The sequence below is a fragment of the Geotrypetes seraphini genome, chromosome 4 (genome assembly GCF_902459505.1).
Source record: "Geotrypetes seraphini chromosome 4, aGeoSer1.1, whole genome shotgun sequence".
Taxonomy (NCBI): domain Eukaryota; kingdom Metazoa; phylum Chordata; class Amphibia; order Gymnophiona; family Dermophiidae; genus Geotrypetes; species Geotrypetes seraphini.
In genome coordinates, this window is record NC_047087.1 from 173,022,722 (window position 1) to 173,048,240 (window position 25,519).

Sequence of the window (25,519 nt, forward strand, 5' to 3'; positions counted from 1 at the left end):
GACTTTGAGTATAAGTTGTTCTCTGTATATGGTTGATCTCAGCATTAACCACAAGTGTCAGGCAAGACATTCCTTGTGGAAGCAGGGATGGGGATGGAGGGATGGCAACCAGCAGGGATGGGCTGGAAATGACACTGATAGACAGAGGTCTGGCTCCCCCTACCTCCACTCCTACTCACTTTTTGTACCACTTAAAGGGAGAATGAGACCTTTTCACTTCTCCCTCCGTATTCACTGTGATAGGGGATTAAACAAACCCGCGAATCCAGAAAAACCGCGAATAACTTTTTTTCATATGTTATTCACTGTTTTCTATTCAAAACCACCGTGAATATGGTGAAACTACGAATAACATGGTGGGAGACCTGGCCTGTTCCTGAAGGAGAGGCAAAACAGGGTGACGAAAGTGCTGGGAATCAGCGATTTTTCTCTGTAAACACTTGGAATCAGTGATTTCTCTATGCAAACTGATGTAATTTTTTTTGGGGGAGGGGAGAAGCCAACAAGTTAAAAACCACGAATAATCGAAACCGCAATTGCTGAAACCGCGAATACGGAGGGAGAAGTCAGTCTTTACAGAGTACTGGAATCCTGGTGCATTAAACAGGGAGTAGAATAACCAGAATGAAGATTTTGGTACCTCACTGGAACACCATGAATGCCAGTACAATGTCTTGCCTTAACTGTTTTTCTTGACTCCCAGTGCAAAACTTTCTGTGCTTCTCAGCCCTATTGCTTCAGTCTCATAAGCAAGACTACAAGTAGCAGCATGTCAATCAAGAAATAAAGGTGTGGGCAACTGTGTCATCCTGTGGCCAATAAAACCTGGCATAGATTTTGTACCCAGGTATAACAGACTCAGAGGTGACAAGTTAGAACTGGATTTCTGATCTGTAGCGCTCTAAATTTCAGCCTCCAGCAGGCTGGTCAAGAAAGGGGTGAGGGGTTGAGTGCTTTTGTTTTATTCTTCACCTTTCCATGTATAGAGCGTCTACGCTGAGTTACTCACCAGTTTCATAGACATCTGCAATAAATGGGTCATTTCTAGCCCAACCACTGAGGGGGGAAACTGAGACAAATAAAAAAAGAAAGTGCCAGAACTAATGGGGAAAGAATGAGGAGCAGAAAGCTGCATCACATTTGACTTACCAAGTAGCTCTACAGGAAGGATGTGGAAAGGAGGAAGACAGGAGAAGGGGGAGAGAGAGAGGGTAAGTGACAGAAGGGTCATTCTCATCTAAGGTGGAGTAAGCCACCATACAAGGATAAACAAAACAATCAACAGAGACTGTCAGAGTAGCTCAGGGAGGCACCACAACAGCCAAGTGTGCAATATCACCAAATTCTTGTTGCTTACTGATCATATGTTGAGATGTTGGTAGAAAGCTGATAGCAGCATTGCAGAATCTCTGTTCAGGGGTGAAAAAGATCATTTGAAATCCACTTAGGGCCTGATTTTATAACAGGGTGTTTATGTGAGAAATCCAAAAAGGCACCTATTTGAAGCTGATTTTATGAAGGCAACATAGAGGCCTCTGTGTCTTAGGGCCCCCTTTTACCAGCGTAGCAAATGCGACGAAGCCCACAGGAATTGAATGGGCCGCACTGCATATGCCATGCGGGGCTCACTACTGTGGCTTTGTAAAAAGGGGCCCTTAATGAGACAGGCTCCCAGATCCAGCTCCATCAAAGCACAAACGCTGACACAGGTTTACACCGCTCTGTAGGTGTAAACGTGTATATGTACTTTCTGCTTGTACCCTCATATTGTTAAAATATGAACGTATATTTCAACTTCACCTCCACAGCACCCAAACTGTGCCCCTGGGGATGTCTATCCCCTTCTTTTATTAAGGTGCGCTAACAAATTAGCACGCGCTAAACACTAACGTGCCTGTTATATTCTATGGACACGTTAGCGCAGGGGTAGGGTACTCTGGTCCTCGAGAGCAGTATTCCGGTCGGGTTTTCAGGATTTCCCCAATGAATATGCATTGAAAGCAGTGCGTGCAAATAGATCTCATGCATATTCATTGGGGAAATCCTGAAAACCCGACTGGAATACCGCTCTCGAGGACCGGAATTCCCTACCCATGCGTTAGCGTTTAGCATGCGCTAAATCAGTTTGCAAGCACTAATCGGTTAGCACACCTTAGTAAATGAGGGGGTATGTGTAAACTTTGTACAAGCAGATGTGGCCTGTTCATACATGCACTTTTTACATGTGCATGCCATCACACAATTTTATAAAAGCTGTTTTCTACATGTAAAACAGGCTTTAAATGTGGAAAAGGCTTTGTAAAGTTAACCCTCAATCAGTGTGTTTTTCAAAAAGATAAATTAAATTAAACTAAACTAAAACTTGAGTTTATAGACCATGTCATTTCTATAACAATAAAGCTTGACTCGGTTTACAGTAAATAAAATAGAGAGAAGAAAATTTTACAATTTGGAATATAGCCAAGTTTTTAGATATTTACGAAAGGTTTGAAGAGAACCTAGGGCTAGATTCACTAAGCAAACCGATCGGTTGCGACCCCTTTGCGACCTGATTTCACTGCACAACAATTTTTTGGTTAAGTCTTGATTCCTGAAAAGTTTTTGGTGATTATGACAGGTACCAACTTGGTATGCTCAAATATGGTTTTGGTTTTACTGCATCACGTAAGAACTATGAGAAATAGACATTTTTATGTTTACTGACAATAAAATATATAGTCAAGTTTACGTTTCGCACAAGCGACTAAATGAAACAGAATTAAAAGTGTTTTGCTCCCGAGTTTCTTTTATATTCAGTGTCTGGTGCATCACGTTGTAGCATCCAACAATAGTCGGCAAGCATTGACGGATTCCAATTGCCCTGGTATCGTTTCTCCATCGTAGCTATGTCTTGATGAAACCTTTCACCGTGCTCGTCACTCACAGCACCGAGATTTGCGGGGAAGAAGTCCAAGTGTGAATGGAGGAAATGAATCTTGAGTGACATATTGCACTTCATTCTCTTGTATGCTTTGAGAAGTTTGTCTACCAGCTGAATGTAGTTTGGGGCTCTGTAATTGCCCAGAAAATTGTCAACAACGTCTTTCAAGGCTTTCCAGCCAATTTTTTCCGGCCCAACTAACAGATCTTCAAATCGCTTGTCACTCATAACATGTCTGATCTGGGGGCCAACAAAAATACCCTCTTTGATCTTGGCATCAGTTATTCTTGGGAACATCTGTCTTAAATAACGAAAACCTTCCCCTTCCTTGTTCATTGCTTTCACAAAATTCTTCATGAGTCCCAGTTTAATGTGAAGAGGAGGCAAAAATATCTTTGTCGGGTCAACAAGCGATTCATGTGCTACATTTTTCTGTCCTGGAACTAACTTTTTACGGAGTGGCCAGTTCTTTCTAGAATAGTGCGACTCTCTGTCTCGGCTGTCCCATTCGCAGATGAAACAGCAGTACTTTGTATAGCCAAGCTGCAGTCCTAGTAACAGAGCAACGACTTTGAGGTCTCCACAGATATTCCAGTTATACCTGGTATACTGGACATACTTTAGTAACATTTCCATATTCTCATATGTTTCTTTCATATGTGCTGCATAGCCAACAGGTACTGAAGGATAAACGTTGCCATTGTGCAACAGAACAGCTTTCAGGCTTAACATTGACGAATCAATGAAAAGACGCCACTCTTCCGGGTTGTGATCACAACCAAAGACCGAGAACAATCCTTCAATGTCACAACAGAAACAGAGACTGTCGACTTGTGCAAAAAATTTGGTTATATCATGATGCCGGTCTCGAAACACAGAAATTTTCGTACCTGGTGATAGCAAACACCATTCCTGCAGTCTCGAACCTAGCAGCTCAGCTTTTGCTTTTGACAGACCCAAATCTCTGACCAAATCGTTCAATTCGGACTGTGTTATCAGATGTGGATCGCCTGATGAGGATGGTTCAAAATCCGGGTCAATGTCACTGTTAGAACCCTGCACTGCAGTTTCTTCATCTGGTTCGTCTAAGGTCCAATCCTCTGGTGGTTTCGGAACTGGAAGACTGTCATCATGTGGCATGGGTCTCATTGCTGAAGGCAGATTAGGATATTCAATTGACTTCTTGTTTTTGGCAGAGAAACCAGACACATTAGTCAAACAGAAATAACAGTCCGTCACATGGTCTTTCTGTTCTCGCCATATCATCGGAACAGCAAATGGCATCGTCTTTCGAGTACCTCTGAGCCAGGCTCTCAGACTAACAGCACATGTCGCACAGCAAATGTGAGGCGCCCATTGCTTGTCTTGATCACCTATTTTGCAGCCAAAATACAGATGATAGGCTTTCTTTACAAGGGCAGTCATCGAACGTCTCTGAGGCGTAAGTGTATATTCCCCACAGATATAGCAGAATGTGTCGCGGCTGTTACGACACCGACGAGACATATTGCCCGACACCAAAACGTCTATAGCATCAAGCTTACTTACTGTTATATTGCTACAGCTACTATACTACTATACTTTACTATACTGATACTATATACACACACGGACTATCTATATTAACCAAATGAGCAGGATCGGTGTATGGAAGCCACCATTATAGCATGGTGAGACAGCGCAAGCTCGTTCAGACCTGCCCAGACATGCCCAGGATGTCATCTTCCATAAAACAGCTTCCAACCTGGCTAGATTTTATGCATGGACATACCCAGGCGGCACAAACCGTTGTTGATAAGACACTTATGGGAGAAAAAATTGTTTGCATCCAAATATAAGAAAAAATCACGACAAAATTGAAGATTTCTCTGAAATGGTACGTGATGGGTAATTTTTGATGTAATATTCATGATCAGCACCCAAAATTCTATAAGAAACACCCAGCAGTGTTCAGGAAGCAAAAACTTTGTTGTGCAGTGATTTTCCTTCAACACAATTCACTAACCTCAGTGCCGATCCGATTTCGATCCATGTATGCAAATAAGGGGAAACAACATGCAAAGTGGGCAGGGCTGCGATTCACTAAACAAAAATCTTGAACACCGACTGGGCTGGCCGATCAAAAAGAAGCGACTGCAGGGGATTGGTCGCTCACCTTCTTTCTAACTGTCCTGTCAGCCCTGCAGCCCTGAAATAAACCCGCTCTCTGCCTCTGCTCTCTGCCGTGACCTGCTCTCTGCCTCCCCGACTCTCTCTCTGCCTCCCCCGGCTCTTCTGCTTTCTGCCACGACCTGATCTCTGCCTCCCTGACTCTGGAGTTACGAGTTGCCGCACAGCGCTGCCTGCTTCTGCCCCGGCCTTCCCCTGCAGTGCGAGTCCGTGGTTTTAACCCACGGGTTTAAAGACCCACGGGCTCGCTATAAAAAGTTAAAAGTAAGATGATCCATGCACAGGATTAGAACAGCACCGGAGGCAGGACTTCGGAAGAGAGTCGGGACGAGTAAAAGAAACCCAAACAACACCAAAAAAAAAATGGACAGCAAACGCATGTGCAGACCATCTACAAGCACAGTAGATGGTCTGCGCATGCATCGGGATTGCTAACCAGCGATCTGTGTCGTGGGATGGAGGCGTGCCTCCGATCACTCCCATTTGCATGAAGATGGTTGGTGAATCGGTCAGCCTGCCTCCAACTGCCCACGGATCGGACACGGATCGCAAGGTTAGTGAATCTAGCCCCTAGTTCTCTCAACCACAGAGGAATATTAGAAATATTGTAAGTAGGTCACACTTTCACAATAATTCTCATCTTGTGAGACAGAATAGAAAGTGAGATTCAGGTGTGACACTGGCTGTGACTTAAGCTATCTAGAGCAGTGTAATAAAACAAACAAACCTTGTCGAGTTGTGCCAGGGAAAACTCAATGCCCTGCCATATGCTAATACACAGAGCTGTATCAGGGAAAAAACTACTTCTGTGAGAAACTCCCTGTGCCAGGAAAAACCCCAGTGCTGTGAGTATCTCTTGGCATGAACTCCAGGATTGTAAATTATTTCCTAGCTCTATGTGTGTCAATACATTTTTTTGAATTGGAAAGCATAACCTGTGTATGCAGTTCAGCTCTTTGTGGCACCAGATTAACTGTTAGTCTGAGTGTTCTTCTTTTTCACCAGTTTGGGTAAAAATTTTGTTCATTGAGTATTTTGATCTTTTAGACTGAACTACAAGACCTTCTGACCCCTGACGCAGGTGGAGACGCCGAAACATGCTCCGTGTTGGGTCCATCATTAAAACAGGATTTATCTGGAACTTGAAGGCCCTTTGTGCTTTTTTAGTGCGTTCAATAAATTCTCACTGGGGAAAGAGGGGTAACTTTCAGTGGCAGTAGTTAATGTTTTAATTTAAACACTGGCCACAATTCTTTATTAATATATTTATTTATTTAGCACCATTATACATGTTGGACATTAACCACTGCTGCCGCTATTTAACAGATCTAAACTAAAGGTACAAATTATTTGTTTAGTAGCTGTACAATGCTGCTAATATGGATGGTGTCTGGTTGCCACATTTGCACACAGACATATTTTCACCCCAGCACTAAACATATAAAATCTTAAAATTTACTGATAACTTCTAAATATATATCCCTTTGAAAATTGACCCATATATATATTTCTAGATATAGAATATTTGTCAATGCACCACACAAGGATCTCACATTGAAGAACTTCAGTAGTACAGTATAACCAGGGGCAGACTGACAGTGATCTGGGGCCTTAGGCAAAAGGGTCATGGGCCCTCAATTATCTATCAAAAGTGATTAAATTAGATAGAAGTTAGGGTCTACTGCTGTAGGCCCTCAGGCACTGCCCTATTGCCTCAATGGTCAATGAGAATAACATTCTCCTAGAACACTTTCAGTCATAAACAGCTCAGGCCTCTCAGAGTGTTCCAGAATTAATGTCCCCTCTGTTTCCAAAAACTCAGGGAGACCCAAACTGATTCTGCAATGCTGCTACCTATTTGACAAACCTGCATTTCAAGTATCAGCAATGCCCCCACCATTAACATCTTTATTATCTTCCTGCACAAGCAACATATGGTTCTAGCCAAGTCTTTTGCTCCAAGATCTTAACCACCCTCCCTCTCCCCTAATGTAAATCACATCCCATGCACAGCTGGGCAGACTAACAGGACACAAATAAACTCCTGAGATAGAAGATTTTCTATGGGAAGAAATTTTTGTGGAGGCATTGAGAGAGTGTATGGGCAGAGTACCTTTCCGAGCTTTCTTCTGCAATTTGAGAGTATCCGAGGATTTCTTCTTAATCTCGTGGCGGGCTCGTTTGTATTCTGAGGAACAGATGTCAAAGATGAAAAGCAAATCAGCATGAGCAGTGCCAACAAGTGCCTCCTCCCTCTTGGAAGATCCTTCCCTCTTCAGGGTTGTCCATAAATGACATCGTGCTCTGAGAGGAGGGAGGGGTGAGATTTTTGTCATGTGTGAGCTTTGAAGGAGGGAATTTTGAATTATGATGTCTTAATGGATTTTGTACTCATCAGCCTATATGGACTGCTAATACTCAATTGATTATAATAAGCCTGGACTAACCTGTAGCATGGCCTGGCTCTTACTGAGGGCACAACACTGTGATCTAATTATGGCTGACACTGGTTAGGCCGGGCTTCTAATAAAGCAACACACAATCTGACCTCCAACTGGGTGGGTTTAGCTGGGCTTTGCAGTGGGTAGGCTAGTTTCAGTCTCAGGCTGTTACATCTGTACATTGGGATGATCTATAGAGACCTGCCAAAGCTAAGGGGTGCCATAACTGGCCTGTACTATTGTAGAAATCAGTGAGCTCTTCAATCTTCGGATGCACAAATATTTATCTCCCACACTAGCTCCAAATCTAGGCCATTTCCAAAACTACCTGTCTAGTATTGCCCTGATGTGTTTAATCAGTTACTATAGCTTTATTGTTCTGTAACACATAGGCAGTCGGTGACTCAGATGTGGCAAGAAGCTAAAATGGGGCGGGGCAGTATCAGTTGTTATTCAAAGTGTATGTTTTCCCAGAAAAAGGCAAGCAGGTTTGCCAGGAAAAACTTACAAAGAAATGAAGTGAAATTAAGAATGCTGGAGATTTTCCAGTATAAACTGTGCGGTTTATGAAGGAATTGATGGCCACTGAATGGCCACTGGTATGGAAAAGAAGGGATCTTTGCTGAAATTTTGGTCAAAACAATCATCTTCAGCAGGGAAAAAAAAGGTCTATTAATCCGTCAACAAACTACAATGAACTGGTAAATGGGTTTGTTTGTGGGGGGTTTTTTGGGGGGGAGGTGTTCCCTAAAAAAATAGCAGCAATTACTTTCTATAGACATTTCATTTGTTTGTGGCTTAGGAGGATCATAGATTTATGATGTCATTTTGGGAAGGTCAGAGTTTTGAGAGAAAATGTGATGGGGGGGTCAATTTTGCATCAAAATCTTGTGATGTCATTTATGAACGACCCCTTCTTCCTGGGGCTGTTACCCTCCTTTAAACAAACTACTGTTTCTTCCCTTTCCCACATGCAACTCACCTCACCATTTCTCACCTATTCCAAACACACAAAATTCCTACTACCTTTCCACAATTCCAATTCCATCTATTTGTTTTATCTCCATCTTAACCTCACAACCCCCCCTCTAGGAGAAAACTAGAATCTTATTGAAGCATGGATCTCATGACACAAACACTAAAGAAATATTTCCACAGTGCTGCTTTGCTTAGAGAGCTGAACACAAAATTAGAGATTCTTTATATGCCCCTGTGGGGCTTCTTAAGTTCCCTTGTGCCCTCAGAGCTATATAAAATGTTCCTTTTGAGTTTTTACTTGAGTCACATTGCCCGCAGGATCCCTCTGGCCTCTCCTTGACTCATGCCATCCAAAGGATACCCTGAGGCCTCTCCTTGGGTCCCAGTCAATTTTTATTAAAGTATGCCAATTAAAAGATTTCTTCAGGGCCCTCCTGAGTGTATACTGCTGGAAGATTCTCTTCAGGGTTTTCCTTAATCTATGCTATCCAATTTTCCCTCCGGGCCCTTCTTAACCTGCGACCCAAAGTTTGCTTTTGGTGCCTTCCTTCCCATATTCTTTTCTGAATCCTGGATCAGTTCTAAGCTTGATTTTTTTTTTCACCTTTTGCATGGTCCTTGTCAAGCTGGTTGGCAGTTTTCTTCCAGTCCTCAATCCTCTCCTGAAGTGGGTTAATCAGACTCTCCATAAGGGCACTGACGAGAGACAAAAATGGCATGAGGTGGGGGTGACGTGACAGCAGGTGAGACATGAATGTGTGAGATGGTGATAAGAATGACATAAGATGGGATAAGCGCAAGATGGAGAAGATGACAGAATGTGAATAGTGAGTGTGATGAAAACAGTGAAAGCCTAGGATGTAGGAAAGCAACATGACAGAGACAGTGTTGCAAGAGAGCTGTAACTGGAAGAGGGGTGGTGCTGCATTCAAACATGACAGGTAGGGCTAGTCTCAGTTAGGGCACTGGTCTTTGATCAGAGGGCCACCGCGTAAGTGGACTGCTGGATACGATGGACCACTGGTCTGACCCAGCAGCGGCAATTCTTATGTTCTTATGAAAATGTGGTTGGTGTAAAAGATGCATAAGAGAAAATACAGGCAAAGACTACTACTATTAATCATTTCTATACTGCTGAAAGGTATATGCAGGGCTGCACATTTAACATGTAATAGATGGTCCCTGCTCCGATAAGCTTACAATCTAATTTGGAGAGTCAGACAGGACATATAGGGGTTGAGGAGTTACTTGCAGAGAGAATGATAGGATGGATTTAAAAAAAAAAAAAAAGGATTTTGCAAATTAATATGCATGAGATCTATTTGCATACAATGGAAGCTGTGCATGCAAATAGATCTCATGCAAATTCATTAAGGGAATCCTGAAAACTCGACTGGATTGCGGCTCTCAAGGACAGACGGACGACCCTGATCTAAGGGATCTTGATGACATATATGGAATGAGAAGATGTGAAAAATATATGGGTTCTCCTGTAGCTTGAAAATCAGTAGTAATGTCTTGTATGAGATGTGAAGTGTGATAGGGAGCCAGCACCTCCCCACTAAAAGCACAGAATCTTCTAAAATCCACCCAGCTATGCCTGGATCCAACAGTCATTGCCACAAGAAGGGCAGTATCCACATGGAGGATCAAGGTTTTCTGGTAAGACTGGATGACGTTTCTATGCTGATACAGTCCTTCTAGTGGTAATGACTGCAGCATCTGGGTAGATTCATACCTATTCTTACCAGAAGGGCTGGATTCACCCAGATACATCAAGTATCTCTCTTGTTCCCTCTCTCTCTCAAACTTCCCTTATGATGTAATCAACAGATACCATATGAAACTTTATGAGTTGATGAAACTGTAGCCTCAAAGGTGAAAGAATATTCCAATAAATTTTGGTTTTGTAACCATTTAAAATCAAGGATTGTTTTTGTGTGCATAATACCATCAGTAACAGAGGTACTGTGGGAGGCAGCTGGTTAACAGTGAAGGAGTCCTTCCCTGCTTTGTTCAAATGTGCCCCTACTGTCCTCTCCCCTGTTTTTTAAAGAGAGGTTTGTAGGGGGAGCTGTGTTCCCTCTAAGCTATACTATACATCCAGTATCTGAAAAAAGCAGACTATAAATGATAGTTAATTAAATTTTTCTCTGCATACAGGGCACTTTGTACAGTTTAATTTTGGGGTTACCATCATATATTGTTAATAAGATTATATTATACTAGTCTTTAAGCCTTTTACATTAACGGGTCCTAGAATAGATGTGTCTGTCTGTCTGTGTTTTTTTATCTCTCTCCTTGGCCATTGTCTGTGTCCTTCTGTCTCCCCCCCCCCCCCCCGAGCAAAGCTGTCTGCCCCCAGCACACACCTCCCCCAAAGCAGCCCCCTTTCCCTCTCCCTGTCTCTGCATGGCCCTCTTCTGTCTTCCCCCCCAGAGCAAAGCTGTTTGCCCTAAGCACATCTCTCCCCACAAAGCAGCCCCCTTTCCCTCTCCCTGTCTCTCCATGGCCCCTTCTGTCTCCCCCCCAAGAGCAAAGCTGTCTGTTCCCAACACATCTCCCACCAAAAGCAGCCCCCTTTCCCTCTCCCTATCTCTTCATGGCCCCTTCTGTCTCCCCCAGCACACCCCTCCCCCCAAAGCAGCCCCCTTTCCCTCTCCCTGTCTCTCCATGGCCACTTTTGTCTTCCCCCCAGAGCAAAACTGTCTGTCCTCAGTACACCTCCCCCCAAAGCAGCCCCCTTTCCCTCTCCCTTTCGCTCCATGGCCCCTTCTGTCTTTCCCCCAGAGCAAAACTGTCTGTCCCCAGCACACCTCCCCCCCAAAGCAGCCCCCTTTCCCTCTCCCTATCTCTCCATCGCCCCTTCTGTCTCCCCCAGCACACCCCTCCCCCAAAGCAGCCCCCTTTCCCTCTCCCTATCTCTCCATCGCCCCTTCTGTCTCCCCCAGCACACCTCCCCCCCAAAGCAGCCCCCTTTCCCTCTCCCTATCTCTCCATCGCCCCTTCTGTCTCCCCCAGCACACCCCTCCCCCAAAGCAGCCCCCTTTCCCTCTCCCTATCTCTTCATGGCCCCTTCTGTCTCCCCCAGCACACCCCTCCCCCCAAAGCAGCCCCCTTTCCCTCTCCCTGTCTCTCCATGGCCACTTTTGTCTTCCCCCCAGAGCAAAACTGTCTGTCCTCAGTACACCTCCCCCCAAAGCAGCCCCCTTTCCCTCTCCCTATCTCTCCATGGCCCCTTATGTCTCCCCCAGCACACCCCTCCCCCAAAGCAGCCCCCTTTCCCTCTCCCTTTCGCTCCATGGCCCCTTCTGTCTTTCCCCCAGAGCAAAACTGTCTGTCCCCAGCACACCTCCCCCCAAAGCAGCCCCCTTTCCCTCTCCCTATCTCTCCATCACCCCTTCTGTCTCCCCCAGCACACCCCTCCCCCAAAGCAGCCCCCTTTCCCTCTCCCTATCTCTCCATTGCCCCTTCTGTCTCCCCCAGCACACCCCTCCCCCAAAGCAGCCCCCTTTCCCTCTCCCTGTCTCTCCATGGCCCCTTCTGTCTCCCCCCAGAGCAAAGCTGTCTGTTCCCAACACATCTCCCACCCAAAGCAGCCCCCTTTCCCTCTCCCTATCTCTTCATGGCCCCTTCTGTCTCCCCCAGCACACCCCTCCCCCCAAAGCAGCCCCCTTTCCCTCTCCCTGTCTCTCCATGGCCACTTTTGTCTTCCCCCCAGAGCAAAACTGTCTGTCCTCAGTACACCTCCCCCCAAAGCAGCCCCCTTTCCCTCTCCCTATCTCTCCATGGCCCCTTCTGTCTCCCCCAGCACACCCCTCCCCCCAAAGCAGCCCCCTTTCCCTCTCCCTGTCTCTCCATGGCCCCTTCTGTCTTTCCCCCAGAGCAAAACTGTCTGTCCCCAGCACACCTCCCCCACAAAGCAGCCCCCTTTCCCTCTCCCTATCTCTCCATCGCCTCTTCTGTCTCCCCCAGCACACCCCTCCCCCAAAGCAGCCCCCTTTCCCTCTCCCTGTCTCTCTATGGCCCCTTCTGTCTTTCCCCCAGAGCAAAACTGTCTGTCCCCAGCACACCTCCCCCCCAAAGCAGCCCCCTTTCCCTCTCCCTATCTCTCCATGGCCCCTTCTGGCTCCCCCAGCACACCCCTCCCCCAAAGCAGCCCCCTTTCCCTCTCCCTGTCTCTCCATGGCCCCTTCTGTCTTTCCCCCAGAGCAAAACTGTCTGTCCCCAGCACACCTCCCCCCCAAAGCAGCCCCCTTTCCCTCTCCCTATCTCTCCCTGGCCCCTTCTGTCTCCCCTCAGCACACCCCTCCCCCCAAAGCAGCCCCCTTTCCCTCTCCCTCTGGCCCCCTGTATTGATCCCCCTGCTTACCCTCCCTCCATCCCGGCATCTTCTGGCCTGCTCCTCTTCAAAGCAGGCCGCGATCGTGGTGGCCGGCCCCAGCAAACCTCGCAGGCCACTCCCCAACCCGGAAGCACACTCCCCCCCGACGCAATCCCGTGCGTCAGAGGGAACGTGCCACCGAGGCCGGAAAGTGGCCTGCGAGGCCCGCCAAAGCCAGCCACGATCGCAGGCTGCCCCTAAGATGAGCATCAGCGGCAGCAGCGGTGACCGAGGGCAGGAGGTGTGTTCGAGCTTACTTCGGGTTGCTGAGGTGGGGGTGGGAGGTGTGTTCGAGCTTGCTTCGGGTTGGTGAGTGAGGGCGGGAGGAGGGGGAGTGGCCAGAGTGATCCCTGGCCGGGTTCTAAAATGAAACATGGCCACAGATCACACACCACAGCGGCAGGGATCATGCTTTTTTAAAAGTCATGCGCCGCTAACGTTTTATTATATAGGATGAAGAACGAATAGAAGAAATGGCACTATTATAGGGGCAGGATCTGGGGCAGAGTTTGGGTACCTCCAAGCAAAAAGGTGTTCCGCTACCCCTGGCATATATGCCTTTACTCTAGACATCTACAAGTGTAACATGTCTATAAATGTGGGCTCCTAGGTTACAGAATTGCCCTTCACATATCCAAAATTACACATATAAAATTGTGGCATGCTTTGGGATGGGTCAATAAGTTATAGGACAGCAGCAAAAGGTTTGGCCATTGGATGGGATCAAAAATCTTTAATAATCTTGAGAAACTTGATAAACAAAATTCAGCTACTCTCTGTATAAAACTTAAAACACTTAAGTGCCACCACACAAATGGAAAGCATAACTTTATATAGATAAATTATTTGTTTAGAATTAGGCATCATTATTCAGTGGCATGTAAGCAGGGGGGGGGGTAATTCTTTTTTTAAAAAAAATTTGAAACAGTCAAGAGGAGATAAACAGGCAGTGAGCAGTCAGAAACTATGAATCAGAAGATTAAAAAAAATCTTCATCTGCCAGACAAGCCACATGTCATTCACAACACTGCACCCCACCCATACATCAGGTCTGACACTCACACCATTTTGCTCCTGTTCCAGGTATCTCAAATCCTACCATAGTCTTCTATCATCACTCAGGTTCCATATCCTACCATATGGCCAATAATCTTCATACTCAACTTCCTGCCACATAGCTCCTACACTAAGACACATGATTCACATCATTTATGCTGTACACCAGTGTTTTTTAATGCATGGCCCAGGGGCCAATGGTGGCCCCCGGAGATCTCTGGTGTGGCCCCCATTGTCTTTCTGGGTTTTTTTTTTCTGCTACTCTGCCCCTGTACCCAGGGGAAAGTGGATGGGGGGAAGAACTGCGTACTTGAAGGACCAGGTGTTTCTCAATAGATAAAAAAAGAACGCATTTGGAAATTCTCACAACCTTCAAATACCCCCCCCCCCCCCTCCCAATGAAGGTGGGTTGGTAAGGATGGATGTCAGTGACACATACTAGTCAGCAGTGTTGTGGCCCCATATGGGAAGTTATTTGGTGTCTCTTCTTTAGTTCATTAGAATCCAAAATTGCCCAACTTAAAAATGAATGAAGACCACTGCTCTATGCCCTTCATTCTCCAATCATACACATGGGGGTAATTCTAGAACTGTGCACTTGATAGATGCATATTTTATAAAGGAAAGTAGGACCCTTTGTTCATTTATATAACACTAATGTATAACCGGTAGATACATGTGTATGCGCATATATGACAACCACAGAGCTGGTGTCAGTGTGTGCGTCAAAGTGCAACTGATACATGTGTAATCTATAGTATTCTATAAGCTCTGTACATAAATGTGTGACCCACCCGCATTCCATCCATTGTATGCCCACCTATGGATATACTGAATGCACATGGTTATAGACTAGGGCAGGGCTGGGCAATCTTTATACACAGAAAGTTGCATGAACGTCAGTGCTGTCCCTGGTGGGCTCATAACTAAACTAAAGCTTAAGTTTGTATACCGCATCATCTCCATAAAGATAGAGCTTGGCACGGTTTACAGGTAAATTAAATAAATGAGGGAAGGACATAATAAGAAATTAGAGGTTATGAAGAGGATAGCTACATTTTAAATAGATAGCTTTACATTTTGGAGAAAAGCCAAGTTTTCAGATGCTTTTGAAATAATTGGAATGAGCCTAGGTACAACAGCGGGGCAGGGAGGTTATTCCAAATCTCAGTGAATTTGAAGAAAAGGGATTTCCCTAATTTACCTGCATACATGATGCCTTTTAACGAGGGGAAAGATAGTTTGAGTTTGTGGGCGAATCTGGTAGTGTCGGGTTTTGAAGAATTCCAGGATAGTGGAATTAGGGGAGGAAGAATGCCATGTAGGATCTTGAATATTAGGCAGGTACATTTAAAGTGAATCCTAGAAATCACCAGAAGCCAGTGAAGTTTTGACAGAAGCGGGGAAAGATGGTCAAATTTGCTTTTTGCGAAGATCAACCTAGCCGCAGTGTTCTGGATCCGCTGAAGTCTTTGAAGATTTTTATTGGTTAGACTTAGATAGATGGAATTACAATAGTCCAGCCTGGAAAGAATGATTGATTGTACAAGGACAGCAAAATGTTATTATATAATTATATACATGTCCGAACTAAAAATGCACAAAGCTCCAAAGACCTGAATAAATAAATAATTACTTATAAAAAGATGGAAGCAAACTGCTTGAGTGGCTATTCTAAAAATATTTGTGACATACAGTATTTAAAACGGATTAATTATGTTTTCTGTGCAAACTTCCCGTGGTCTTGCAGCAGAATAAAATTCAATGGCGGACTGTAGATTGCCCACCCCTGTCTTAGGTACATATCTAAGATTACCAGATTTTCCCAAAGGAAAATCCGGACCCATGGTCACACCCCCAGGCCCACCCAGTTCCGCCCTGTTCCACCTGTGTCATGCCCCATTCTGCCCTGTCCCTAGATGACATCTGCGCATGCGAGTAACGTCCACACATATGTTACGTCCACACATGCTTGGATGCCCCTCCCCGACGTGATTTTGACGGGAAGCTTTTTAAAATCCCGACAAAGTGTCGGGTTTTGAAAAGCCGTCTGGACCCCTGGACATGTCCTCGAAAAGGAGGACATGTCAGGGGAGATCTGGACTTCTGGTAACCCTATGCATATCCAGTTTGTACATGCATATATGAACACATTTACATGCATAACTGGGGTATAAATATTAGCACTTTACAGAATTATCCCCAATATCCTATCTCGCATATCTTGTTGCATACTCACCCAGTCAATGACGCCACCCCCCCCCCCAGCTGCCACGCCATTCATGCCTACCCTATGCTATGTACACCTGATATCCTTTCAAACCTCTTAGCACTTTCTTTCTATGTTGTGTCACCCTTAACCCCCACCCCCATCATGCAGACCCTGCCACTCACTTGGTAAAGTATCTTAACTTTGCCTCAATGCTGCGGTGCCGCATACACATGCGGGTCAGCGCCGAACCGATGTCCCTGGTGGCCCCTAGAGAACAAAGACAGAAATCTCTATTATTTCATACCCCCAATCACAGAGTACACAAGATCACTTTGAGCCTGTAAAGAAAACAAGTTTTTGAACGACGAAGGCGGCTGTGATTCATTCAGGTCATGAACTGTTTTCTGCAACAGGAAATGGTGTCTTGCTTAAAGTATGGCAGCAGCTCACATGTTGCTTAATGCCAGGTGAAGCACATTTGTACTAGGAGTGTTCAGCCTGAAAATTTTAATTTCACATCATTTCCTGGGTCATATGGGAATCTGAGGCATGCTCTTTTGGAAACGGTGTGCTCGCTCTTCCTCATGTGTGTACTGTTGGAATTGCAAATAGTGCATGTTCTGTGAAAACTGCCCTCATTCAGCCAAGATTCTACTATCAATGAAACACATACCTCCACCACCACCCCACCCCACCCCCGTTCCCATTTTTTCTTGCTGTTCCATGAAATATAAAAAGACAGGAAATGATGCATAAACCTGCCTCATACCCTGGGACACAGAGTACGCACGGAGAAGTGGATCTTAACAGGAGGAGTAAGGCAAGTCAAGAAACAGACATAACTAAAATAATTCATCAGGGCTTTAAGTTTGTTTGGATCAGTAACAACAGTTCTCAGTCCAATTCTCGGGACATAGCCAGCCAGTCAGATTTTCAGGACACCCAGAATAAATACGGAGATTGCGCATGCAGATTTAATCTATGCATATTCATTGTGGATATTCCTGAAAACCTGACTGGCTAAGTGTGTCCCGAGGACTGGGTTTAGAACCCCCTGGTCTAAAATAACAGGGACATGAGCATACATGGAAAAATGTAACAACAGCTGTACTGATTATCTTCTTGAAACTGTTCCTATCTCCTTATGTATCCAAACGGGTTTGTTTTTCTCAAATGCAACATGAATCAACCTTACTCCTAGGTCAGGGATGGAGAGTATGATCTCTGTCTCTCAAATTTACTAGTAGATTTTTTCTTAATGCTTGCATTATGCGAAATACAGATTTGTTCTGTAGCTTACAAGGTGTAATACACCAACCAGCATTATGAAGATGTGTTTGGAGATTCTTTTTAATCAGGCAGATGGCACCCAAGATAATTGGAACAATTTATGTACAGTATCTTTCTGGGATGCACCGGGAAGACTCCTAAGGCTCTGATTGGCCCAGGCACCTAAGGCCTCTCCTATAAGAAGATCTTCGAGGGAGGGACAGGGGACCCTAACAGCAGGAGGGAGTGGGCATCCCTCCTGCTGTCCTTCAGTTTAAAGTGCGGGGAGTGGGGGGTCACGTGGTGCCATGAAAGGGAGCAGACACTGAAGCATGGTGCTCCTCACTTCCCTTGCTAAATCAGCTTAAAATCTCCCAGAACATTGGCCATTTGATCACCTACTGCTTGTGGAGTGTGGCTCATAGTCACGAATCATTTGGACAGTTTGGATGGTGGAATTTGGCGCTAAATGATGTCTAAAGCACCTCAGAAGGAAAGAGATAAATCATGGCCCGGGACTAGCAAGATGGCAGAGCCCTCCACGCCGCCAGGCCCTTCAATATACTTGGCATGGACAACTAAAATTATAGTGGAAATTACAGAAGCAGTTGAGGCTGTCTTAGATAAAAAAAAAAACTACAAGAGCTGTATGACAGGGCTGAGTCAACTCATGAAAGACTAGACGCTATGGACTTGGAAGTAGACCAGCTTCAGCAACGTGTTTATCTCAAGGATAGTAGTCGATGGAACGCCCGACGCAACTCTTACAGCGCTGAATTGAGGATTTAGAAAACAAACTAAAGAATCTTGAAAACCGCTTAAGGCGGAACAACCTCAGACTGATCGGCTTGCTGGAGTTATCGAATGAAGGGAACCTCCCACGTCATTTGGAAATGTTTACTACACAGGTGAAATTTGATGAGTCTCTGGGGCCTATATGTATAAAAAGAGTCCTTCGGATGGGTCTTCCAAGGTCAGTAGGTTCCAAGACTCGGGCAACTGTCCTGTAAATTTTACACTTTGCCCATAAACAGGAAGTTTTACGGGTGACTCATATTGATGTATCTCTCAACTATGAAGGACAAAAAATCTTATGTTTCCAGGACTATTCTACTAAGTTGGCGGCAGTGAGAAGGCAGTTTTCAGTCCTATGTGATACTTTGGTGGAGAAAAAGATTAAATTTGCGCTACTCTACCCTGCCCGTCTTCGTATCCAAGTGGCAGACAAAGATCAAGAAACAATCACTTCCGATCCCTATCTTGGAGGATGAGGTTTACTTTACTATTCAACACAGCTGTCTGGGGAAGTCCCTGGGGATGGATGGTTTCGGGGCAGAAGTTTATAAAATTCTCAATATGGATATTCTGACTAGTCTTACTGATATATTGAATTCTTTTTTGGATACAGAAACCTTACCTGACTTTCTAGGGGAGACCCTAATAATGGTCTTACTGACTCCAGGGAAGGACCCACAGTCCTTTGATTCCTATCGACCAGTCTCGTTGATTAATTTTGGAGCTAAGTTATTTGCCAAAATATTGGTAAATAGACTGGCCCGAGTACTGCCTAATATATTAGTATCCCCTCAGATGGGGTTTGTGCAAGGGCGCAAGATCGTTTGTAATATCAGACAAATACTTCTTTCCTTAGTGCAAGTGAAATGTGATTCTACTCCATCGATACTGATTAGTTTCGACGTCAAAAAGGTCGACTGGGAGTTTATGTTTGTGGTTTTACGCACTTATGGTCTTCCAAATGCATTCCTTTCAGGGGTCAAGGCCTTATATAGTAATCCCTGAGCACGGATTAGCGTGAATGGAGGGATATCGGATCTTTTTTGATATTCGCAGGGGTACCCGGCACGGTTGCCCACTTTCTCCTCTTTTATTTGTTGTGGTTCTGGACCCTTTGCTTCGAGATCTTTTGGCTAATCCTGAGATTGAAGGGGTACGGTTGGGGTCTGAAACATTTAAATTGTCGGTGTTTGCAGATGACATTTTCGCACATATTAATCCAGAGAAGTCCCTGCCAGCACCAGGAAGGGGCAGGGCTCCCATTTTGAAGAGGCAGCCCCAGAGGCAGGAAGGAGTGGGCATCCCTCCTGCTGATCATTAGAATAAGGTGGGGGAAGGGGTCAGGGTGCTGTCAGGGGGAGGCTGGACATGGAGCATCCATCCTGCCACTTTTTTTTTTTTAAATACAGGGGTGGGGGGAGGGGGTCCCAGCATGGGGAGTGAGGGTCCCAGCATCACTTTTTTTTTTTTTAATGGACACAGAAGTACGTGTGTAACCTATGTACAACTGCTGTACCCATTTAAAAAAAAGTTTATATTCCTGCCCCGATCAACTGAGCCGCATGAGTCCCCAAGGCCAGCGGTGGCATCAGGGCTTCCCCTGCCGTTCAGTTGTAGTTGTTTGAGCCTTCCCCTGCCAGCTCAGCTGATAGCGGCTGAGCTGGCAGGGGAAACCCCAAACAGCTGAGCAGCAGGGGAAGCCTTTGGGGTGCCCTGCGGCTGAGTTGATCAGTGCAGGGAGAGCAGCCTGACAGGAGGGAAGAGCTGTGCCTAGCGATTGCTCTTCTAAGCAAGCGCCAGACAGTTTTTTCTCCTTTTACCAGTGATTCTCTGCACAAATAGCATGCATATAATTTGTATGCTATTGTGTTCAGCATCGCCAGTATTTTTTTTACTGTAGTGTTGGAGCTTTGTGCATCTGGGCCTCAGTGTATGCAGCTATGCTGCTAATTGCTGCTGACTCTGATTGTGGAACACTGCCACCTTTAGGATTATAATGCCTCATTTTCTATTGCAACATTGCCCTTCTTACAATTTATTATGTTTCATCTAATCATATTTATTATTGTCTATGAGTTTTTAGTTGCAACCTGGCTGGTGATGCTGTTTTTAGACACCACCTGGGTATGTACTCTCATTTTGCCTCTTTAAGCATCTTTTAATGTAGCTTATTTTCCATGTATTTTTTAATTAGTCTGTTTATGTATTTGCCTATTTTTTAATTACAACTTACTTATGCACTTGATTATGTTTCTTGATCACCAGGGCTAGTTATTTGGAGCATCCTTTCTTATCTTTTGATTCTAACTATGAATATTTTTCAGCTTTTTTATGCACCTCTAAGCGCTATTTTATATATGTTGTTGCCTCTATATTAACTAGCAGCAGATTTTAAACACTGGATTGGTTGGATATTTGTTATGAGGGTTTAGCTTCTGATTTACTTCTGCCATATTGTAGATATGCATGATCCTTTTAGTCCCTTGTTAACTTTTTACATGTCTACATTGGTTTCTGTGAATTTAAAGCCCTCCCCCCCCCAATGTTATGAAGCTGCATTAGGCCTTTTTGTCATAGTCTTTGGCTGTAAAAACTCTGATGCTCATTGGAATTCTATGAGCATTGGAGTTTTTACCGCTGCGATCGACAATGAAAAAGGCTAATGTGACTTCATACAAGAGCGAGTTAATTTGTTATTGTCTTATAGTTTTATCGAGCACCTGATACAGCCCATGTATGGACAAAACACAGCCTGTATTTTGGCCTTACAGAGATTATATCAAAATATTAATATAGGGGGGTCTTTTACTAAGTCGTGCTAGCCGATTTAGCACACACTAAATATTAGCGTATGTTAAATCGCCTAGCGCACGTTAAATCGGCTTGTGCACCTTAGTAAATGACCCCCATACTTTTTTATAATACCAGATGGGGTTTTAGAACATGTTGTGGGATCTGATGTGTTTGTTTTATAGCAGACTTTTGTCTGATCAGATTTAATTTATCAAATATAACCTCTAGAGCAGGGGCCGAAATCTAAAACATAGGCTAAGTTGCGGGCCAAATTTTTTATTAAGATACTTAGGGGTCCTTTTATTAAGGTACGCTGTGCACCTTAATAAAAGGACTCCTTAGTCTTTTGCCACCTCCACCTGGCAACAATTCTGCAAGTTCTACTCTAAATATGCTGATTCCTATTGCAAATTAGACTGTTGCCCACCTAATGTGATGAAAGTCGCCTCGGTCACTTTCAAAGCCAAGTTACACACTTGGCTTTCTTCCCTTCTACAGTCAAATACTTTTCCAGAAACTCTAGGCTAGATCCTGATCACCCCGATAGTAAAAAATCCCAAAGAATCAATCAAACTGTCTTCAAATTACAGACCCATCGCAAACATTCCCTTCTTTGTAAAGTTGACGGAAGGCCTGGTCAGAAAAGGCTTCTGAACATTGTGGAAATTAAGAACTATCAGAAAGTACTTCGATGCTGTCTCATTCCGCTTACTGGTGCAATCCTCCATTCTATGCTCACTCGACTACTGTAACATCATTTATCTGGAGTCTTTCAAAAAAATCACTCGAAGACTCCGAATCATCCAAAACTCGGCAATCCGATTGATCTTTAGGTTAAAAAACTGGGAACACCTAACTCCCTACTACCAAAAACTCCACTGGCTGCCCTCGAAGCGAGAGTGGTGTTCAAATTTGCCTGTCTCTGTTTCAAATCCATTCTAGGTTCGGCCACCATGTACTTGGTTCCCCACTTCAACCTAGAATGTCCATCCAGATCCACACGCAGAGTCCATCTATTCAACCACCAAATACTAAAGGCCTACTGTTACAAAAGATACCTGAACAGAACACTTGCCTTCCAAGCAGGTCAATTGAACGATTGGTTGAGTAACATTATCACACACTCCTCTTCCTACCTAAGTTTCAGAAAACTTGTAAAAACAAACTTGTTTAACCAATTTGTAACCAAGTCCTCTTAAGCCCTACCTTTCCATCTCCAACCAAATTGTTCCCAAGATCTCTCATGCCTCACTTCTGTATCCTGCTCTCTTGTATTTTGATGATCTCACATTGTACCTATATTCGCTGATTGTCCAGTTCTTCTTTGTTGTAAATTGCCTCGAACTACTACGGCTTTGGTGGTATATAAGAATAAAATTATTATTATTAGTAGTAGTAGAAGTATAGGGTTAAAATCTCTCCAACTCCATGCCGGCTCTGTGATGTAAACAAAATAATTAAAAAAACTTTCCTGTCTCTTTTAGGTTCTAGTTCACACCTGCTGCCTAACACCAGCTCTGGCAGGATACACATTTCAAATCTGACATATTGTAATCACAAACAGAAAATAAAATTATTTTTTTCTACCTTTTGTTGTCTGGTCATTATTCAAATCATGGTATGGTCCCAGGCTCTAGTTGTCTTCTGATAACTCGCTTGCCAGGGTCTCCTTCTTTCTTCTTCCCTTCTGTTTCCCTTCCCTCCCCCTCTTGATGTATTTTATCTGCTCTCTATCTGCAGATAAACACCTCTCATCTCTTCTGCTGCTGGTCTAATGGACTAATCAAGGCTGGAGTTGCCCCAAGTCATGCAGTTGAGGGGAGGGGAGCAGTGGCCTCATGCACACTCAAAATGATTGCTCCATTTGTGTGGCTGGTGGGAATGTGCTAGTTCTGCCAGACTTTACTGTTAGTTTTTAAGACCTTGTCTTCAGAAGAGTCAGCACACTTGTCAATCACTCCATCATGCACTCTCAGATCCACCCAACAAAATTGCTTAAATATTCCAAGCTACAGGAGCATAATTTATGAATATAGACGTCAATCTATCTTTTCTGTTGAAGGCCTCCAATTCTGAAATTCACTAACCGGTAGATTTGGCCCTCTGTTCCTTCCCTCAGGTGCAATGCAGCTCCGCCAATGTGAAAAGGAGCCGCACGTTCCCTCTGCTGCGGTCCCACCCCTCCTTTGACGTACGGGATCACGACCACCCTGTATATTTATCTAGCTTCATAGCAAATGAGAATTCCTTTTTATTGCAAAGGCACATTATTTTCAATCGGCCTTTTTAAACTGACGGGATGTGAATTTGGGACTTCAATCTGCATATATATATTGTTATATATTTTATTTTCATTTATTTTTAATTAATTAATTAAAATTGTAATTTAATTTTATTAATTTAGATTGTTATATAATATTATGTATTAGGAATGTTACTTTTTTCTTTTCTATTTAAATGGAGTTCTTTTCATAATTTTGATTGAATTATATTGTAAACCACTTTGATCCTTTTTTGGCTGTATATGCGGTATATAAAGATTTTTTTTTTGTATTATGTTTTTGGAAACTTAATAAAGATTTTAATAAACATAAACTTCATATTTATTTATTTAGATTTATATCCCATCTTCCTCTAAGAGCTCAGAACGGGTTACATTCACAGTGCTAAATCTACTTTATATGTATTGTGGCTACCCTCACTGTCCCAAACGGGTTCACAATCTAACTAAAATGCCTTAGAGAAAAACATCAATTAGATAAAGATAAATTTGAGAGTCATTTCATAAATAATGCACATTTAAAAAAAAATTTACATGCTTTATTTTTTTACAATTCTTCAATATAGTCTCTCTGCCTTGCAATGACCAAGTCCCAACATCCGGGAAGCTTCATTATTCCATCCAAGACACCATTTTTATACAGTTGCTGAATGGCTCGGGTAATGGTGAAAGAAAGCTCTTCCAGGGATGCAAAACAATGTCCACTCATAGGTTTCAACTTTGGAAAAAGTCGAAGTCTGGTGGATTCATGTCTGGACTGTAGGGAGCATCCGTATTTGCAAAGTTTTTCAATGATGATATTCCCTATGTACAGGCAAGCGTTGTCGTGAAGAATGAGTGGCCCAGCTAAGAGCAACTGAGATCGGGTTTTGTGCATTTTTCTGTGCATTTTTTGCATAAAATCACGATAATACACTGATGTGACACTTCTTCCACATGGAATTTTGTCTGTGATGATGATGCCTTCATGATCATAAACAAAAATCATAATTTGTTTGACTTTTGATTGAGCTTGTCAAAAAATTTTTGGTCGTGGGGAAGGTGGAGCTCTCCACTTGTTGAACTGTGATTTCAGCTCTGGCTCAGTCTCTGACCCATGTTTCATAAATAGCAACAATGCAATTCAAGAATGGCTGATCTTCAACATCGAATCTTTGTTTCAGCACAGTTGCATTGTCCAGGCGTCTCTGCTGCTGTTAAGCAGTCAAAACGTGGGGGACCCATCGCACAAAAAATTTTCTCTTTTTTAAATCATTTGTCAGAATTCGATGTCGGTGGAATCCCTGTGGTTTCAGAAACTTCCTCTTATGTCGCACAAAGATCTTGTTCAAGAGCATCAGCCACGAGTTTCACACATCGTTGATTTCAGCTTTCCTGGTCTTGAATCATCATCTATGCTCACACGACCACTCTGAAAACGAGTTGCCCACTGAGAAACTGTAATACAGCCCACTATTAACTCACCACAAACTTCATGTAACACACTGTGGATTTCTGTCGAGTTTTTGCCATGTAGAGTTTCAATTTTAATGTACGACCTCTGATCATCAACGGACACAGTACCTGAGACACCTGCAGCCTCCATTTTCCACACTTGTCACAGCCACACTATGTACACTACAGAGCTCCTAAGACACATCCTGCTCCTTCAAGCACTGAAGTGAAAGTGAAACAAGGTTTACTGTAATTGCATCATCCACTCTCCAATGTTGCCAATTTGTGCATTATTTATGAAATGACCCTTGTAGAAAAGAGGAAAGAAGGAAGAAGACTCCCCAGATAAACTTAAAACATTATTAACAAGGAACCCAGAAGAAGAATGAAGTAATATGGGTAGAGTAGTAAATCTAACAAAATAAATATAAATACAATATCAAGCAGAAATGAAAAGAAATTAAAAAAAATATAGGAAGTAAAACAGAGAGCAGAGATTAAACAAACTGAAGAAAATAGAATAAAATAACAATAATAATTTGGGACTTGTAGTCTATGAATGAATTGTCTGCACAAAAGCACTTATGTGTACACTTTAAAACTAGCTCAAATCTCCCTGAATAGATTGGTAAAGTTTACCTTCACCACCATACAAATTAAACAGGCAGAGGTCAACATTTCAGTCCATCCCACTTCAGCCTTACTAGCACAAGATCCATGTGTGACTGCACATACCACAACACCCCCTTTAAGGTGCCACCAGGTAGGAAGAATGCAGTGGTACTTG

General features: G+C 43.8%; 1 protein-coding gene across 7 annotated transcripts in view; it reads right to left on the reverse strand.

Moving 5' to 3' along the window:
- The window catches only part of MTSS2 (MTSS I-BAR domain containing 2), a 296,388-nt gene that overhangs the window by 74,687 nt on the left and 196,182 nt on the right, over positions 1-25,519 (reverse strand). For 4 of the 7 annotated variants that reach the window (XM_033941223.1, XM_033941221.1, XM_033941218.1 and 1 more), the window contains exons 4-6: positions 16,343-16,427; positions 9,113-9,204; positions 7,203-7,277 (exon numbers count right to left, since the gene is read on the reverse strand). In XM_033941223.1, the coding sequence (XP_033797114.1) occupies positions 7,203-7,277; positions 9,113-9,204; positions 16,343-16,427 (252 nt within the window). Of the gene's footprint in view, positions 1-1,149; positions 1,159-7,202; positions 7,278-9,112; positions 9,205-16,342; positions 16,428-25,519 lie in introns of all 7 variants that reach the window. The other 3 variants (XM_033941219.1, XM_033941220.1, XM_033941217.1) reach the window with 1 other exon arrangement.